Source organism: Benincasa hispida, chromosome 8 (assembly GCF_009727055.1).
Source record: "Benincasa hispida cultivar B227 chromosome 8, ASM972705v1, whole genome shotgun sequence".
Classification (NCBI taxonomy): domain Eukaryota; kingdom Viridiplantae; phylum Streptophyta; class Magnoliopsida; order Cucurbitales; family Cucurbitaceae; genus Benincasa; species Benincasa hispida.
The window spans coordinates 5,555,583-5,575,584 of NC_052356.1; the positions used below are offsets into that span (position 1 = coordinate 5,555,583).

Below are 20,002 nucleotides of genomic sequence, written 5' to 3' on the forward strand. Positions count from 1 at the left end.
AATTTAAAGAAATTCAAGAAAATATGCAATTGTGAAAATCTCTTCTTTTAAATTTCTCTCCAAAATTCTCATTAATTTTCACTAATATGCGTATATTCAAGATCTACCAAATGTCACTATTCATAGGCAAAGTGGTAAGTAGGAGGTAGATTACATAGACATTAATAGTATATAATCTTGAGACACAGACAATACATGGGCTAATAGGAATATAACACATGGCCAATAGACATTAAGAATTGGCGTCTAAATTACACCTATTGTTTTTTATTTATAATAAAAATAGTTTGTTTAAATTATTATATAAAGAACAAATATACTTAATGATCTCAATACAATTGATCCACATACATTCTCTCGATTTGATTAACTTAAAGTCTCATTTACCCCAGTGAAAACGTAATAGATCAACATGAATAAAAAAAATTAGACTCCATTTGATTACTTTTGGTGTAGTTTACTTGGTTATGTAATTGTGTTGACACATGAAGCCCACGTACAATTGTATAATGAAATAACACAATCTAATTGATGTCAATTCGATTACGCCCGAAAATTATACCATATCGTTACCATTATAATTACCATTACGATTACCATTACTATTACTATTGTAACGGAAAAATTATCAATTTTGAAATTTTTATCGTTATCGTTACCGTTACCGCTTGACCATCAAAGGTAGAAATAGAAATAACAGTAAATTCGACAAAATTCATAATTTTAAGTAAATATGATCAAAAACAATCCAATTATGTTTGTGATTCAAGCTCATTACAATTGATCCATCAATGAAATTTCATTATTATTACACCAATTTTCATTACAATTTGATTAACATGGCCTAAATTCGTACTTACTATGATTAACAACAATAATATACCAGAATTATAGTGTTAAAGTGAAAATTCTTCAAGTCAATTTTAATGCTATATTCCAAGGGGACAAAATGTTATCAATGCCCTACAAAAAGAGTTGATAACAATTCGTTTCTTTTGTACAAAATACCTATTCAATGGACGACATGGATCGACGATAATCAATCATACATGTTTTTCAGAGAGAAAACCTGTCACAAGCAAATATTACTTTTTTTTAATCAAAACAAAACACTACTGAATAACATCCAAAACCACGCGTAAGATGAACCATTTGGACAAGGAGTTTGAAGAAGAGAAGAAACTTGCTCTTCCAATACCTTAGATGCGAGGAATGCGGCAACAAACTGTGAGATCGTCTCACATGTGAGACGTTGAGAAGGAAACATTGACCATGCACAAGAGAATATTACTTGTTAATATAATAAAACGAAACCAACTATTATTACCAAGTTATATTGTATACACATTAAAGTTCTAAGAATAGAATAACTCAAACCGATATAATATAATGTATCAATCCTCGTCACTATCGTATTGGCACAATGACTCGAGTCCAGTGTTCGTATCATTGCTTTGAATGTCCAAGCTCTGTTTATTCTCCACTCGAGCAGTCAATTCTGGTTTCTTTTTAATAGAAACTATGACTGGCAAAGATTTTGAAACAAATTTAGCATCACTAGATGTGCCAACGTTGCCATCTTTACCTGTTCAATTAGTAACAAAAAAGAGAGCAAATACATCAAAATTTGAGTACTCAACTCGTTAATGAACTCATTCATGCAATTACATCTCTCACATAAACACTATTGTCCTTATTTTCATAATCGTCAAGCAGCAAGATAGTTTACAATTTTGTATGAATGAAAAGTTGTCTCTTGTTAAAATAATAAATAAATAAAACCCTCAACCAGAAGGTTGAAGTTTCGAATCCTCAGTTTGTACATTGTTGAACCAGGGAAAAAGAAAGAAAGAAAGTTAGCAATTGAACTTGCATCATCTCGGGAGAAATTAAGGATTTTCTTATTAAACTCACTTTTGACGATTCAAACATGCATCGTCTAAGTGGGTTTAAGAGATGGAGAACCTTAGCCAATGAGATTGAGAGCACCCGGAAGATCTTTATTAGAAACGTGTACCATAGTAACATGTTTTACTTGTAAAAAGAGCTATAACCAGTCTGGACCAGTTAGTTGAATACGGGACATGATGAACTTGGTTGGAAGCTCAAGGTTGAACGGAGTTCCAAAAGGGATCTAGTGATACTGCCTGCCCCTTACCTTACCGAGCCACCAAGAGGAAAAAACCCCATAATTGATGCTTTTTTATTTAAGAGATTGAAAAAGCTTTCAAATATAGTCAAAATTAGGATTGTTAACATAAGCACAAAAGGTCATGGACGTTTTTTCCTCTTGGAAAAATACCCTTTATGTCATTTTCTGTCTTCTACCTAACCATCCTCACCCTTGCTCCATCTTACCCTATACTCACTGTCATCTCCCACCCCTTTCAGCTACATCTTCCCAGCGAGTCTTCCATATTGATTGCTCACAGATCATTTGAGTGTAACCAGCAAGTCTTCCACGACAAATCTATTGATTGGTCAGATCGTTTTCGTTCAACTCATCTTCTAGCTTCTTCTTGGTGCCCTCAATCTAAGTTTTTTTAAGGAGTATTCCATTCAAGATGTCTAAATTTTTAATGTTATTCATTTCCTCATTGTACTCATGCCAATATGGTACATTCTACTCCAATTTAATAGTTGTATTTTGATAAGGGTGTTATGGGTGTGTCAACCTAGTTGAGATATCTGGATACGTTTGTTGATCCCTAGTTTTCGAGCTTATCATGTCTCCTTGTAATTCGAGCATTAGTCTCTTTCATTTTATCAATGAAAAGTTTGTTTCCATTGCCAAAAAATAAATAAATAAAATAACTATTCTATTTCCACTCGTTAGAATTGAAAAGGCCTTCTATCAACTGTAACCTTCCCATGTAGAGAGAAAAAACTAGAGAGAAGTTTGTTTTTTATACCCAGCACTAACTTCTACCAAAAACTTTTTCTTGCAATATTGAGAGAAAGGGCAAAACAATTAAAGATTAGTATATATTCGTATCATAAACACCATTTGCCCAACATTCATTCTTTAGAAAAGTAGATAGAATAAAAATAAAAAGTAGGGTTACCTTCACCCGTGAGGCTATTGAGAACAACAGCTTTTTCTGAAGTACTGGTAGGATCATGAGGAGATTCTTCAGAAACCTTCTGTTTCTGCAATCCAAATGGATAGGAATGCTAATGAGAAAAGGCACATTCAAATTTGAATGCTACAAATAGGTTTAATTAGAAAAAACAAAAAAGTATCTTCTATGCATAGAAATAATACAAATACTTTAAATTTCAATAGCAGGGACAAGTCTCTAACATACTTCACTTCTTAGTTCTTATTCTACTGCAAATTTAGTCACAATCAAATGAAGAAAACACTAAGTACTTGTCATCGAATTCAAAGATCTGCAAGATTGACAATAAAATTAACATAAATCCAAAACCTAAACAAATGTACTTGACCCTTAAGTCGAATACCATCGATTGTATTCATATGATTATCAAAAGTTGATGCTTAGAATAGTTCTTATATCAATCTTGTTTATTAAAATAAAAAACAAAAAGGTGACCTACAACATAATAACAGACAGAAAACTTATAATTTATAAGCCAATGTCGTAAAGTTTGAGACAAATGCCTCATATGTTCTTGGATAGAGAGAGGAATAAGAGAGTGCTTTGGGAAAAGGATCACGGAAGGATGTCTGTTTCAAAATCTCCCTGGTCAAGAGTGTTGTTCCTTTTTTTCCTTTTCTCCCTTTATATCCCTACACCCTGGATTGGATCGTAGGCCTATATTTGTAGAAGAAAATCAAGATTTGGAAAGAACCTTTACAAAAATAGAAAGTAAAGCTGTGATTCACGAGTTAGGGAGAATAAAGCTCCAGGGCCCAATGAATGCATAGGGGAATTCTTAAAAAAGTTATGAAACATCATTAATGAGGATGTTTTGAAGGTGTTCCGCAATTTTCTTTTTTGAAAAAGGCATCGTTACTCTTGTATTAAAAAAAATGCTCCCAGCATCTTGGGATCCTCAACTCTTGAATCAAGATCTGAAGAAAATGAAAGCAACTAAAGTTGTAGAATTTCGACCTATTAGCCGTGTTAGTGTTTATTCTGAAGGTGGTCAACAATTTTTCAACATCATTCCAAAGCACAATAAAGACATTTTAGTTGAATTACCCGTACTATATCCCAAAGAATAGGACTTCTTAAAGAGAAAAGCCCTTTACTCAAATAAATAGTTAGGGCTTTCTTTTTTTCGTTTGTTCGTCAAGCTTTCGAGCAACTCTTTCAACTGCCACCTAATCTCCCAACATGCTCAAAAACCGAGAGCCACCCAGGGACTGGACAACCGGAGGGAGTTTGCTTCTCGAAAGAGGATAAGACGGTCAAACAAAAACAAGGCGCAATGGGCTCTCCCTCCGCTCCTAGTCACTAAGTTGTGCTATTCAGTCCTCGGCTCAGGGGGACTCCACCAAGAGATTCTTTCTCTCACGTAATTTCACTCATTCCACTTCCGTGCCGGAGGAAATGGGATGAGAACATAACTTTCATTGAAAAAAATGAAAGACTACACGAGCATACAAAAAAAGAGAGACCAACTACATAAGAAGCTCCTTTTTCCATTGCTTGACCAATCCCTCGAACTTTCCTTGAAAAAAAAAAAAGAGAACATTGAATACAAGGGCAACCCAAAAATAGGGCTCCTAAACTAACTACACAAAGGGCTCCAATCCAAAAGAATCAGACCAATATCATAATTACATTGCTGATGTTTGGTGTCTCGAAGGTTTCTAATGGACCATGAATCTCAGAAGAAACCTGAAGGATAATGAAATTGTTGAATGGGCTGCTCTCACCCACCTTATTCCCTCGATCCATCTTACACAGGATATTTGGGTCTGGAAATTGGATAGCAGTGATTTATTTTCTGTCAAATCTATTATTTCTCACCTTGAACCAGGCACTGAATCTCCTATGAAGACTATCTCTATATGGAAATTTCCTTGCCCTAAAAGAGTTGAATTTCTTCCATGGGAGATTGTCCATTCATGCCTAAATACTATGGACGGGCTCCAAAAAGATGTCCTTGGCTCCAAATCTCACCATCATGGTGCTGCATTTGTGAAAAGCATGAAGAAACACAGAATCATATCTTCTTCCACTGTCCCTTTGCTGTGAAAATCTGGGCTGTTATCTTCCCTGCTTCTGGTTGGCATATTGCTGCCCTGTTGGACACCATATCATGGATCAGAATGTTGTTCATTGATCACCCTTTCAAGGAAACAAAAGGACAGCTGTGGGCTAGCATAATTCGAGCTACTCTGCGGAAAATTTGGGATGAGAGGAACTGGCAGCTGTGGGCTAGCATAATTCGAGCCACTTTGTGGAAAATTTGGGATGAGAGGAACTCAAGGATTTTTAAGGGACAAGAAAGATTGCCCAAAGATATTCTTGAATTATCTTTATTTAATGCTTTTTTCAGGTGTAAAAATTATCTAAACCCTTTCATACTTTCAGCTTGAATTTTCTTGTACCTAACTGAAAAACCAATTTGTAACCCCCTACTCTGGGCTCCTTTTGTACCACTTTAAATATTTCATTCATCAATCAAATTGTTTCTCGACCAAAAAAAGATATCACCATTACAAAACGGTCTGAAGACCTATATCCAAATGGGAAGCATTAAACCTCACCAACTCCCAAATCTCCTCTCTACACTTCTGCACATCCCTAAAGATATTAATACTACATTTCAACCAAATACCCCACAGGAAGGCCCTTTTTTGTAATTACATAGGAAGTTGTTAGTTGTTATAGTTAGTTAATCGTTTTGTAACTAACCTCTTCTATAAATAAGGCCCTCATCTTTCATTTTGAGGAGAGATTCATTTTGATAAACTTTCTAGAGTTTGGTTTGACACCAAAGTAGTATCATAGCAGTCCAAGACTCCTCGGACCAATGGCCAGAAAAAGAAACCAGCCAGTGGGTGGAAACATTCACCAAGAGCAAAAGGTGGTGGAGTTCCCCACCCTCTCGCCAAAATCCTCCTTGAGACACTTGCTGTCCGTAGAGGCCTCTGTGGTAGAGATTTACAGAACAAGATGAGCACGGTGCAAGAAACGTTGGAAGCTTTATCAAGGAAGATCAAGATGATGTCGGCAGCACCGCAAAACCAAGAAATTTCCCAACCATTCGTTCAAGAATGGGGAAGGAGAGGAAGAAGGGGTCTTGGGCATTCATGGAGGCTACGTGCTTGCCAAGAAAATCATCAAGAAAGGAAGCAAGATAATCTTTTCGGCGGAGAATACCCTCCGGATCATCAAGAACCTTGGCCACATTATTAAGAACCACAGCCAAACTATCAAGAATGCAACCAAGAATTCCAAGATTAAAGTTCTTCTAGTGGGGAGAAGCAAAACGTTGAGTTTGATGAGTTTAGGAGAAGAGCGAATGGCTATTATGGAGGTAGAAGGGAACCTCAAGAATTCAAGATGAAAATTGACTTACCGAGCTATGATGGGAAGCATAACATTGAGTTGTTCTTGGATTGGATCAAGAATACCGAGAATTTCTTCAATTACATGAACACCCCCGATCATAAGACAGTCCACTTAGTAGTGTTGAAATTAAAAAGGTGGTGCCTCGGCATGGTGGGATCAACTAGAAGGAAATCGACAAAGAAGGGGCAAAGGACCAATTCGGTCAAGGGAGAAGATGAAGAATTAAATGAGTCACACTCCAAGAGAATTACAAGAAAAGGGCCATGGGAGACTGCCTTAAGCAAGACAAGTGGCCTGCCGAATACATCCCACAATCAGCCATCATCCTCGAAGGAGAAGGAGCAGGATAAACCCGATGATAAGAATGAAAAGAAAGAAGATCTTGAACTCAAGAAGAAAGCCCACAATCCATACAATCGTCCCTCACTTGGCAAATGCTTTTGATGTGGCCAAAGTGGGCACCTTTCCAATGCTTGCCCTCAACGAGAAACAGTTGCAATGGTAGAAGAAGACGATTTTTGTGGAGACGATAAGGGATTAGAGGAGAAGGCAGAATTTCTTGAACCCGATGAGGGGATAGACTATCTTGTGTTCTTCAACGAATTTTGATTGCACCAAAGAGAGAATCTCACCCCACAAAGGCATTTCCTTTTCAAAACCCGTTGTACAATCCATACCAAGGTATGTGATGTCATTATTGACAGTGTCAGCAGTGAAAACTTTGTGTCAAAGAAGTTCATGACAGCACTAAATCTCAAAGTGGAACCTCATCCTAGTCCATACAAAATTGGGTGGATTAAGAAGGGAGGTGAAGCACAGGTTAGTGAGATTTGTTCAGTCCCTCATTCATTTGGAAATAGCTACAAAGATCAAGTGTTCGATGTGCTAGAAATGTATGTATGCCATGTCTTGTTGGGATGTCCGTGGCAATATGACACTCGGACTACACACAAAGGGAGGGAAAATACTTACGAGTTTCAATGGATGGACAAGAAAGTAGTATTGTTGCCTTTAAACAAGAAGAATGAAGATGGAATCAACTCCAAGAAGAGTGAGAGAAACCATCTCTTCATCATAATTAGTGGGAAGAAATTTGCTAAAGAAAGGGAAGCTGACATCTAGGGGTTGGTAGTTTCTGGCAGTAAAGTGGAAGTAACAGTTCACAAAATTCCTCCACAAGTACAAGTCTTTGTTTGAAAAATTTCAGAAAATTAAAGAAGATCCCATAAACTTACCTCCTCTACATGGGATTCAATACAACACTAACCTAATTCCAGGAGCTTAACTTCCTCACTTACCACATTATCGAATGAGCTCAAAGGAGTACGAAATTCTACACCGACACAGAAGAACCTACTCAAGAAAGGCCACATCCAACCAAGCTTGAGTCCATGTGCAGTGCCCGCCCTTCTTACTCCAAAGAAGGGTGGAAGTTGGAGGATGTGTGTAGATAGCCGAGCAATCAACCGAATAACTGTAAAATACCGCTTCCCAATCCCAAAAATCAGTGACTTACTTGATCAACTTGGAGGGACATTGATCTTCTCAAAGATTGATTTGAAGAGTGGCTACCATCAAATACAAATAAGGTCAGGCGATAAGCGAAAAACGGCTTTCAAGACTAATGAAGGACTCTTTGAATGGCTTGTCATGTCATTCAGACTTTCAAATGCCCCTAGCACATTTATGAGGCACATGAACTAAGAACTACATCCTTTCCTTAATAAATTTAAGGTAGTTTATTTTGATGACTTTTTGGTCTATAGCAAGAATGAAAAACATTTTCAGCACCTACATGATCTTGAATGAATTGTATATCAACCTCAAGAAATGCATTTTCCTTGTTCAAGAAATTTCATTTCTTGGCTTCCTCATTGGCAGAGAACAAATATGGATGGATGAGAAGAAAATTGAAGCAATTAGATGTTGGACGGTTCCTACATCAGTCAAGGATATCCAAAGCCAGCCTTGGCCTAGCATCCTTCTATAAAAGTTAATTAAGAACTTCAGCTCAATCACAGCCCCTATCACAGATTGCTTGAAGAAAGGGAACTTCTTTGGGGGACAAAAACTGCAAGACAGCTTTGAAAATATCAAAGAAAGACTTAGTACCAGTCCTGTCTTAAAGCTTCCAGACTTCTTAAACCCTTTTGAAGTAGCAGTGGACGCCTGTGGTGTGGGAATTGGGGCTGTCCTATCTCAACAAGGGCATCTGGTTGAATATTTTAGTGAAAAGCTTAGTCCTTCAAGGCAAGCTTGGAGCACTTATGAACAAGAGTTATATGCTCTTGTCCGAGCATTAAAGTAGTGGGAGCACTACTTAACACCCGAGCAATTCCTTTTATTGACCAATCACCTCTCATTGAAATTGTTGAAAATAGAGGGCTTCACCATTTAACCCTAGGGAAATTTTAGTAATTTACCTTCGTCCTACGATGTATTAGGGTTTCCTACCAGTCTATTTATATTTGTGCCCTCTACTGTATGTATTATCAGAAAATAATAAAAAAGTGTTATGTATCGTGGTTTTTTCTCCCTGTTCTAGGGTTTTCCACGTAAAACGTTGTGTGTTATTTTCTTCTTTTATTTTCATCATGGTATCAGAGCATGGCGATTAAACCCTAGCTGTCATCGATGAAAATCAACCAAGAGAATCACAATCACCACCAACCGGCAACAATGGCATCAATGTCGCCGACACAGCCACCACTGTACAGGCTGTCGTGGAACGGTATTTTCAAACGATGCTTCGACATCTCCTCCAGCCGGCGCAACAGTCGAGTGAAGCCCAGCCGATCACTTTCCCAATCGAGTCGAGAAGTGTCCAGACAGGGCCAATTCAACTAGCCACACTCCCGGTTGAGTCGAGAAACCTTCAGTGGGCGGCGACACAGCCAACTGTTGATCCGATCGGGTCGAACTACCCTTCTATTTAAAGGCTATCTAAAGATATATAAAGGCTATAGAAACCCTAATACAGAAAAACAAGGGAAAATAGGGCAAAGTAAAAAGACTAAAAAGCCCTTAGGGCTAATACATAACAACCCTTCTATTTTCAACCATTGATACTACATTCCAACCAAATACCCCACAAAATAGCAAAGAAACTAGCTTGCCATAAAACAGAACCCTGTTCTTGGAAAGGAGAGCTCAAAACTACTTACAACAAAGAACAATCATCCCTGTTCTGAGCTCTAATTATTCCAAAACAACACTGCCATTGATCCCACAAGAAATCCGTGAATTAGCACTCCCACAACAAATGATTCTCCTGATGCCTCTGCCAAAGAATGCATCGTAGCATATGCAAGACGAAGGAGGGATGTCATTCAAGTTTTCAACACGATCCAAGGCATTGGCTCTTCCAACTAAAACTAGCCAAGCAAAAACCTCAAGCGTTTTTGGAACTTGTATATTCCACAAAGAAGAGAAGACTAAAGCCTTAAGTGCAGGGGAAAAGGATAAAAGATTAAAATAGGAATGACAAGAAAACCCCCCAGCAGGGTCGGGGACCACCTCCTGACATCCCTCCTCACTAGGAACAATAAGACGATCTCAAAGGATAACAAGATTCGCCACCTCAACCACCTCTCTATTAGAAAGAGGGCCATGAAAACCCAATGAAATCAAGGAATGTTAGGAGAAGACAACTCCAAAGCTATAGGATGCAACTTCTAGTATGAGATAAAGTAAAGACAAGAGAATAAGTAAAAAAAAGGTTCACCTCCCACCCACCAATCCTCCCAAAAAAAAAAAAAAAAAAAAAAAAAAAAAAAAAAAAAAAAAAAAAAAAAAAAAACACATTAAAGTCATCCCCCATAGAATAATTCATGAAACAAGAACACGAGAGAAGACCCAAAGATATAACTTAATTTACAAGGCCCCCCACCCCCCGTCGCAAGTTCCAACCAAAAGTGTGAGGGTCATACCTACTCCCAATTATTCTAAACCCCAACGTGTCGATCTCCCGCTGGCTTGTTGCAACCATTACCCATTCCCAACTAGATCTGGGAAGATATCTCCATGGACTTTATCGAAAGGCTCCTCAAATCGTACAGATATGACTCAGTCTTCGTGGTGGTTGATAGATTGAGCAAGTATGCACATTTCTTAGCCCTCGACCATCCTTCACAACAAAAACGATTGCCCCATTGTTTATGCGTAAAATTGTGCGGCTCCATGGGATACCAAAGTTCATTGTTTCCAATTGCAACAAAATTTTCATTAGTCACTTCTGGACAAAGCCCTTTAGTAATGAAGTAGCTCCAAGAAGACTTCAAGATGATTCTTACTAATAATGAAAATTTGAGATAGAACCTATTTATACATGGTCTCTAGGTAACCAATTGAAGTAACCTAGACAACTGGTTGACATAAGACCAAAACTACTAACAATTGGTTATGGATATTTGAGTAACCAGTTACAACTTACAACAAGTATTACACTATATACAATTGACTAAACAGGACTCTAAATATAAGACAATGGTTGGACTTTACAATGAGACTTCCTACATCATTTAGACTACAGTGAACAGCTTAAAAGGAACATGGCTTTTCATCCACAAACAGATGGACAATCTAAAGCAAAGAACAAATTCCTTATGACGTTGGAGAGAAGCCTAAAATGTGGAGTAATTGGGTGTCATGGGCGCAATATTGGTATAATACCAATTATCGAGCTTCCATTAATTCCACTCCATTTATGATTGTGTGTCCTCCCTCTCCACTAATATCATACGAAGACACAAAGACAGTGATGAATCTATGGATCAACATTTGAAGGATTGGGACCTCGCTATTTTAGCCTTGAAGGATAAGTTGGCTAAAGGCCCAAAAATGAAGTATATCGACACTCGTCAAGGGAAGAAGTGTTTTAAGTGGGAGATATGGTTTATCTGAAAATAAGGCCCTATCGACAACAACGCTTGACACGAAAGAAATTTTTTGGGCCCTTGGAAGTGTTGGCAAAATAGGGAACGATGGCTTATTTGATAGACATGCCTTCATCTGTACGGATCTACCCATTTTCCATGTTTCTCAACTGAATAAGGCATTGGGCACAGGTACTCAAGTGCAACAAGACCTCTCCTTTTTAACAATTGAAGGCTACTCATTGGTATGAAAAAGAGCAAGAGTGGGAAGTTCTCATCTTGTACAAAGGACAACTAAAGCATGATGCCACCTAGGAATTGTATGCCATAATTAACAATCAGTTTCCTCAATTCTTCCTTGAGGATAAGGCATTTCTTCTCCAGGGGTAATGCTAGGCCTCCAATACATAAGGTTTATTCCAAGAGGGGCAAGAAGGGAATTTCGCCCAAGATTGTTGTTCAATCGGACGCACGTTGCTATGGAGGGAAAGGATTGTCATTATATGTTTTGCTTTAGGGTAGTAGAAGACTCTCAGGTTCTTAAGGGAGAAAAACCAGCAATCTTGAATTTTCTGTAGGAACTCTCACGTTGTTGAGTATTATCTTGTTCTTGCTTATTTCCTTATTTTATGCTCTTTGGTTCTCGATAAACTCTAATCGAGATTGTAGGAAGTTATCTTGCTTATTGAATATCAAGAACAGTAAGGAATATTGTTACATAATCTTCAAGCTAGAAATTTCTTCAAAGGACAAAAACCTATTTGAATTGATCCTTTCTCCGATCCTGAAGAGAATTCTCCTCGATGTGGAAGGTACAATTTTTAAAAAGGTGAAATACGTTGTGCAGCAGGTTTTGCATGGATGAGTTAACACAATGGATCGAATCTCAGCCAGCAGGTCCTCTTTGGTTGAGTCTCGATGTTGTATTCTCTGAAGAAAGGCGATTGAGGACCTTGATCATATCCTTTTGGAGTGCTCGGGCAGTTTGGTGGTGGTTTCTTTGAGGCTTTCTACTATTACGTCGTTAGCTCTCAAGGGTATAGGGAGTCAATTGATTTATTATTCCATTCGGTCTTCCGTGAGAAAGAGTTGTTTTTGTGGCAGGGTGGATTGTGTGTGATTTTGTGGGGTTAGTGGAGCGAGATAAACAAGAGAATATTCAGGGGGAAGGAGAGCTCCAACAATGTCATTTGGTCTTTTGTTACATTATTTGTTTTGTCGAGGTCCTTTTTTTTAATAACAAGAGTTGGAGCTTCACTCCCCCATACCCAAAGGCATCTACAAGGTCTTATTACTTGATTGGATCCCCTTGTACTTGTAGTTGGCCCTCTTTTTTGTGAGTTTTTTACCTTGTAAACTCATTTATTCTTTCACTTTTTTGCCCCAATAGAAGTTAGGTATTTCATCCCAAAGAAAGAGGGGGAAAAAATAAGTTCTGGTCAAGTAAAATGAGTCCAACGAATAATTACAAAACAGGTTGGAACCAAGTTCCAAAAAGAAACAAAGAATCTAAGGGAGAACAAACATCACAAGAAGAACTCTCTCTCTCTCTCTCTAGATTCTCCTATTTCTCTCACTTCACAAACCCCATAGAATAGCACAAATCCCAACCTGCCACAAACCAACTAATGTCAAATAATAGGACATAGTTGATGTCAAAAGGTCTCAAGACTTTCAGTTTAATCTCATCCTCTTTTGACAATCCTGAACATTCATCATAATCACCAGCTTTACCCATTTTTTTAAACAAATACACCAGATTCACCCTTGATTAATCAAACATCTAAGACTCTCAAAAACAACACGACCAACTTCTACATAGTAATTAAAAACTGCAGAAATATCTAACATGTCAAGAAATTAAGAATAAGCTAAATAGTTGAGATTCTCAAAAATCCTATCCAGTTTACAAATGTATCACTCGACCTCTAATGTTCACTAATCATCCAAATCTTCATAATTGTAAGGAATAGAAAAGAGCTTCATTTACTACTTTATTACCTTTGCTTTAAAGTCAGATGTTTTGACATTGTTGGTCAAATGTTGTACAAAATGACTACTATCATCAAATTCCTCATCTGAAATTCTTCTAACAAAATTGTTTGAGTTCTGCACAAGAATTAACAAATATATATGAAAATTCTTAAGTCCTTGCAAAACGAAACAAAAAGAAATAGCTGTAAATAGAAGAGGAAAAACACATAGAAACAATGAACTCACATTGAAGACTATTGATTTTATCAATGCCTCATCCTCTTCTTCTAACTTCTTTTCCTGCGAAGTATACATTGTCCAATATGTTATTACAACTTTCATTGAGAAAAAATGAAAGAATACAAAAGCATACAAAAAAAAAAAAACAAGCCCACAAAACAATATGTTAAGATAGTTAAGATGACGCGCTTTTCATACCTTTTCAGCGGTTGTTCGTTGCAAAGCCATAAGCATTGAATCAATACTCACATTTGCGTGTCTGGACTGCAGAACAAACACCCACCAAGTTGTTATAAACAATAAACTATACTTAATAATAGAAGATGTTAAAATGGAGGAAACAAATTAGGATCTTGTTTAAAGCCACAACTCCAAGAAATTAATCACAAACCAACAATCTTAATGACAAAACAAAGGGTAACAAAAAGAAAACCTTCATAGACTTCATCTCATCCAAAGCAGCAAGGATGTCCATCTCACGTTTGGAATCCAAGGTTCTATTCTCCAAAGATTTCATTGGGTCCCCCATCTCTTCAGCATTCCTTTTGTGTTTCTCCTTCTCAAAAGCTTCATCCTCCTCACGCCATGGTTCAAAATTACGTGTGGCTCCTGATTCTACGACATAGTCTGAGTTTTGGGGGTCTGTTTTAATGGTGAGCTCAGCCGAACATCGGGTACACTTGAAGTAGAACCTAAAAATTTGAATTCCCAAATATGTCTGAAATAAAAGGAAAGAAAATACATGAGAAATTAATTGCAAAAGGAACAAACATATTTTAGGTTAAAAAAAAATTAAAAAAGATATATAAAAGGGATTCTCTTGCCTCACCAATGACGTCCTCCTTGCGAGAATTAAACTTTGTGCCCTTGTATATGTAATTACCACAAGTATTGCACCGGATGCTCATAGGAAGCATCATACGAACTTTCATTTGCTGGTTTTTGGGCCTACGGACCCTTGGTAGCTTTGATGGATCAAAATCCGGTGGGTAGTATTTGTTAAGCACCTTCCTCTCTCCCATTTTATCTCACTACAAAGGAAAAGGCGAAGGGTGTATCACTCAGTACCTAGCACATCCCAAAAACCATGGAGATTTATATGCCATATTTGAAATTTTGAAGTAATGCACTTAAGAAAAGAAAATGGTCAAATAACGAATTTTACAAATGAACAACCTAATTAATTCAACAAGAAGCAAGAGCAAAATGAATAAAGAAATCGTGATATAACTAAAGCATCATGATTTATATTTTATGACAACAAATTTCCCCTATCAAAGAATAACAAATTTGAAAAATGATACCAAGTGAAAGCAATGACACTAGTCCCATAGCACCTGCCAACAGATCACTTTGTCAAGAACATAAAAGTGAACCTAAATTGCATATATCTCGCCCTAACTCACATGTCTAGTGGCCTGATGGCACACCGTCAAAAACAAGACAGTGAACTTGTCGTCGATTCACGCATGTTTAGTAGCCTAATGGTGCACCGTCAAAACATGAAACTGAACCCGTCACTCGTCAGTTTAAGCATACAACTCATCATGACAAACATTCATAATTTCATAATAGAGTACATGAAAACATGTCATATCAACATATCTCTCACTTAAATATTTTAGTTAGCAAGGCGGCCACAACATTATCAAATAAATCTTCTTTGCCTGATACTGAGGAATTCATAGTGTCACTTAGTTCAAATAATATTATCAAGTATATCAACGTTAGGACCTAATTCCAAATATCAATTCATTCTAAAAGTCTTCAAACAACTTAACCCAAACAGTCGCTTGATCCAATACCACTTCCAACTTCCAAACCAAAAATTAAAACCTAAGAGTAAACCGAAACAAGGTTTAGAAACCCAATTTACAGCAACTATAACCAATCCAAAAGATTTCCAATTCACATATCTAACAACCAAAACATTATGCTCATCAACAAATACAGACCAAAATTCAATGAATATTCAAGATCTTCAAGAAAACCCAGAAAACACCAAAACTTACCTTCAACAACAAACCCGGTAACGAACAACGGCGAACGGAGGGTAGCGGCGATGCACGCCAATGGCAACTGGCAGGCGCTGCACAGAGGATAACCTAGAGAGGGGGGGGAGGGCCTTACTGGACGGAGGCGAGGCGGAGTGCTGCGGTCAACGGCTGGCTGTGGCCGGCGGCGGACTGTGGCGTGAGGAAGGGATCGCGTGAAAAGAGAATGCGAGAGATGGAGAAGACGATTTGGTTTTAGTTTGTTTCTTTTTATTTTGATTTCTTTTCTTTTTTTTAACTTAGTTTGACTTCCCATTTCATTTCTATTTTGATCTAATTTTTTAAATATTTTAATTTTGAAAATGAGTTATTTTTATAAAAAAAAATAAAGTATTTGACAAAAATGTATTTTGAAACACTCTTAAAACTATATTTCAAACCATTTTTATCCAAATAATTTAAATAAAAATAGTTTTTTTTTAATTATTTTTTCTAAATAAATCCAAACTGTTGTATTTTGTTTAACTTTTCTGGTAATTATTTAATTTTTAAAATAAGTTATTTTATAAAAATTTAAAGTATTTAATAACATCTCAAAATTGCTCTTGAAACATTTTTTCTCAAGTGAATCCAAGCGACCCTTCTTTTTTCAATTCTAACTCCTCCAAAAATTGTATTTTTAATTTTATGAAAAATCAATAAAATCCATTTACCTTGAATTACAATTGGATTATCTAGTAATTAATTTGAGAAGATGAATTTTGACTTTTTTCTAAAATCTAATTTTCATTCGTGCGTGTTAGAAGGAGTTGAAAATATGATTTATTTATAAAAGTTTATTCAAATTTTTCATATATGTAGTTAAATTTCGTATTAATAATTTGAAATACATTTACCTTTTGTCGTTGTTGTCACATTTTTATAGCTTTTTTTTCTTTTTTAACAACAGTGACTTTATTTGACATTATTTTTATAACATTTCAAAACTATAAATAGAAAAATAAAATTGTTCCAAGACTTGAGGTGTGATTGAAAAAATTTAGAAAATATGTGAGATACGAAGAAACAAATGAGTTGTTTGCATGTTCTATTATTGTTAATAATTTTAGGTTGAGTCCTTTAATCTTACGAACTCCCAACTTTTACACTTTTCTCATTCTTATATTTTAATAATTTTTTTTATTTATTAACGGTAATATATGTACGTTTTAACTTCGATTATATAATAAAAACCTCAATATTATATAAAACAATAAATACCAAGATCTTTGAATTAGATGAATTTCATAATAACATTAGTTTTTTTTAGTATAATTGGGGATAGGGAGATTGATATGAAAACCCTAGGATTTGAAAAATTACGAACCCAATTGTTCAAACCCTAATATCGAATTCTAAAACCTCCAATCAATTTGACAACAATCCAAATGGTAGAATTAGATTTGAACTACCTTTTGATTGAAGACTAAGAGATAAGGAGAACTAGTTCCTTGCTCCAAGTTTGAATACTTCACAAGCAAGATGATCATATTTACCTGAATGGTCTTGGCATGAAATCCTAATTCAAGAATTATAAAAGTGACGATGAAACTCTATCATTTACCAGAGAATTTTCATTAAAAAAAAACTCTAGAAACTTAAAAAAATCCAAAAGAAACATCGTACGGTCTTTTTTTCCCATCCTTTAAACCCATCCTACTTAACTAAAGGGACTTAAAAAGTCCATTTTATCCCTAACTAAAAAGAACTAAAAACCCAAACAAAATATATATGGGTCCAACAATAGAAATACCCAAAAAAAATCAAATTAAATTAAATCAACAAAGTTCAATCGGTCTCATCTTATAGCATCAACTAAAACCAGTTATAAAGCTTCTAATCAGATATTATTACTTAAATTGCCTCTATTGAGTTCACCTCCTCTTGAATGTGAGAATTTAACGCTAACTGTAGCTTCGTGTGTTTGGTCTCGGAGGTAACACAAGGGTGTCCTGGTTCATATCATCTTCTCCCTCTTTTGAAGGATTCGTCCTCAAATCAAGTTCATTATTTGCATCAAAATGAGTCAAGTCGAAAACATTAAAAGTAGAAATTGAAGGAAATCGGACATGAGGATTTCCATGAGCAGCGGAACGATCATTCCAAATTCCATTCGATATTGAACATACACAATAACAGTACAAGAAATGAAAACTAACAGGTCATGCACAATACAAAATTACAGCATGTTTTAATATAATCAAGGGCTAAAGTATCATACCTTTGAAGACTCATTCTTCAAACTCCCTCGATCACGAATGCTTATTCACTCCAAGATAGCAATACACGAACGATCAACAGCAACCACCACACGAACACACAACGAACGGCCTCCAAAACCTCAAACTCAATTGAGGTGAGTGAGAACACCACCACAATGGTTACCTTGGTATTCTCGGTATGAGAATCCAGGAGTTATAAGCTCATATGGACTTGGTTAGAGGAAGAGACTGGAGGAACAACAATCGTGTAGACGATTGAGCAAGTAGGAGATAAGTAGTGTCTTTCGTTTAGACGAAATGTTCAATCGTGTAGAAGAAGGGAAACCTATCGTATAGACAATGCCTTGTGATCGTTTAGATATGACCAGTTGAGTGAACTATCGTATAGTGACACTCCATGATCGTCTACTAGCTATCGTTTAGTGAAACCATTTCACTTGATAGCATTCCGTGAGTTTTTTTTCCGAAAGTAGCAACTCTTCTAAATTTAGAAAAACATTTTTCCTTTTATCTCACAGTTACCATAAAACCACCAATAACTTTCCACTCAATTGGATATTAGAGAAAAAGATATAATTATCCAATAATTAATATTATTATAAATATATATGACAACCAACTTACCATATTATATTTATAACCTATAGTTTTAATATTTCATCTCGTGAAACATATAAACCATAGTTCTTTTTCTATTTTATGGTACTTAATATAAATCATATTTACATTAATCCTCCACTTGATTTATCTCATGCATCACACCGATTATATCATATATAATCGAATTTCCTCTTGTCAATTTGAACATTTCAAATCAACACCAAGAACTTATTCTTAACTTGAATCCATTGAGCTACCAAGAGGACCTTATGGACCTGTAGCTTGAAGCTCCAACGGTACGTGAATAATTGACTAAACTCTTTAGTAACAGGATCCACCATCCGTTAATTGTCAGGCACTTCACTAAAGACCGATAGTTGCACTCTTCTTACTATAGATATATTTCATGTCCATATCAACCAATCAAACAATGCGATAACCCTTCACAGATCACTCGTAAGTACAACTAGGCCAATTTATCATTATGCCCCTAGTAGAGAGACTAAACGATCGTGGAGTGTACTATATGATAGTTCACTCAACTAGTCGTAATCATAGGGCATTACTTATACGATAGGTTGTCTTCTTCTAAACGATTGAGCAATTGTCTATACGATAGACACCTCTCATCTCCCACTTGCTCAATCGTCTACACGATTGTTATTCCTTCGTTCTCTTCCTCTAACCAAGTCCACACAGAGCCCACGCTTCTAGATTCTCACACCGAGAATACCAAAGTAGTCATTGTGGTGGTGTTCTCACTCAACTCGATTGTTCGAGGTTTTGGAGGTCATTCGCTGTGTGTTCGCGTTGCTCGTGTGGTGTTTGTTGTTAATCATGCTATGTTGTAGTTGTTGTGTTCGAGTGTTCGTGTGTTACTTTCCTGAAGACTAAATGAGCATTCGTGATCGAGGGAGTTTGAAGCATGAGTCTTTAAAGGTATGTATAGTCTTTCCCTTGATCTCATTTTTAAGCATGTTGTAATTTCGTATTGTGCATGACCTGTAAGTTTCCATTTCGTGACTGTAATTATTATTGTTCAATTTCGAATAGAATTTGGAATAATCATTCTGCTGCTCATGGAAATCTTCATGTCTGATTTTCTTCAATTGGTATCAAAGCCAGGTTGTTCTGATATTCCAAATTTCATTTCTGTTTTGAACTTCTTTTACAGTTGTGGTAGGTTTTCTGCATTTGCGTTTAAGTGTTAAATGTGTTTGTAGATGGCGTTGATGAATGTTTACGGGTTAATTGCCTCTATTTAAAGCTTTCTTTTGATTACAAAGTGTTAATTTGTAAGGACCCCTATGTTTTTGGGCATAATTAACAAGCAATCAAGTCTGTAATTCAAAGTGTTTGAGTTTGTCGAGTCGTTCGTGATGAAGTTTCGAAGCATGGAGATGCGGTTCTCAGCGAGGAAGAAGGCCAAGAGTTGGTCGTATTGTGTAGCCTCAGGTAAATGATCGTGTAGATTTTTCTATGTGATCGTGTACTATTTACTAAACAATAGTTTAGCTAATGCTAAACGATGGGGTAAAGTGTTTACTCTATCGCATAGTGTTGGT

At 36.4% G+C, this 20,002-nt stretch overlaps 1 protein-coding gene across 2 annotated transcripts; it reads right to left on the bottom strand.

The window, feature by feature from the left end:
• Positions 1–1,164: 1,164 nt before the first annotated feature.
• LOC120083699 (splicing factor YJU2) lies at positions 1,165–15,859 on the bottom strand. 2 transcript variants are annotated; one of them, XM_039039543.1, is made up of 8 exons: positions 15,595–15,858; positions 14,407–14,650; positions 14,016–14,300; positions 13,781–13,846; positions 13,589–13,642; positions 13,370–13,477; positions 3,066–3,150; positions 1,165–1,585 (listed from the first exon to the last, which is right to left on the bottom strand). In XM_039039543.1, the coding sequence occupies exons 2-8, from the start codon at positions 14,602–14,604 to the stop codon at positions 1,395–1,397; spliced, it is 987 nt and encodes a 328-aa protein (XP_038895471.1). In that variant the 5' UTR covers positions 14,605–14,650; positions 15,595–15,858; the 3' UTR covers positions 1,165–1,394. The 2 variants fall into 2 exon arrangements, with proteins under 2 accessions (XP_038895471.1, XP_038895472.1); XM_039039544.1 differs by having other exon boundaries at positions 1,395–1,585; positions 14,407–14,613; positions 15,595–15,859.
• Between the last annotated feature and the right edge of the window lie 4,143 nt (positions 15,860–20,002).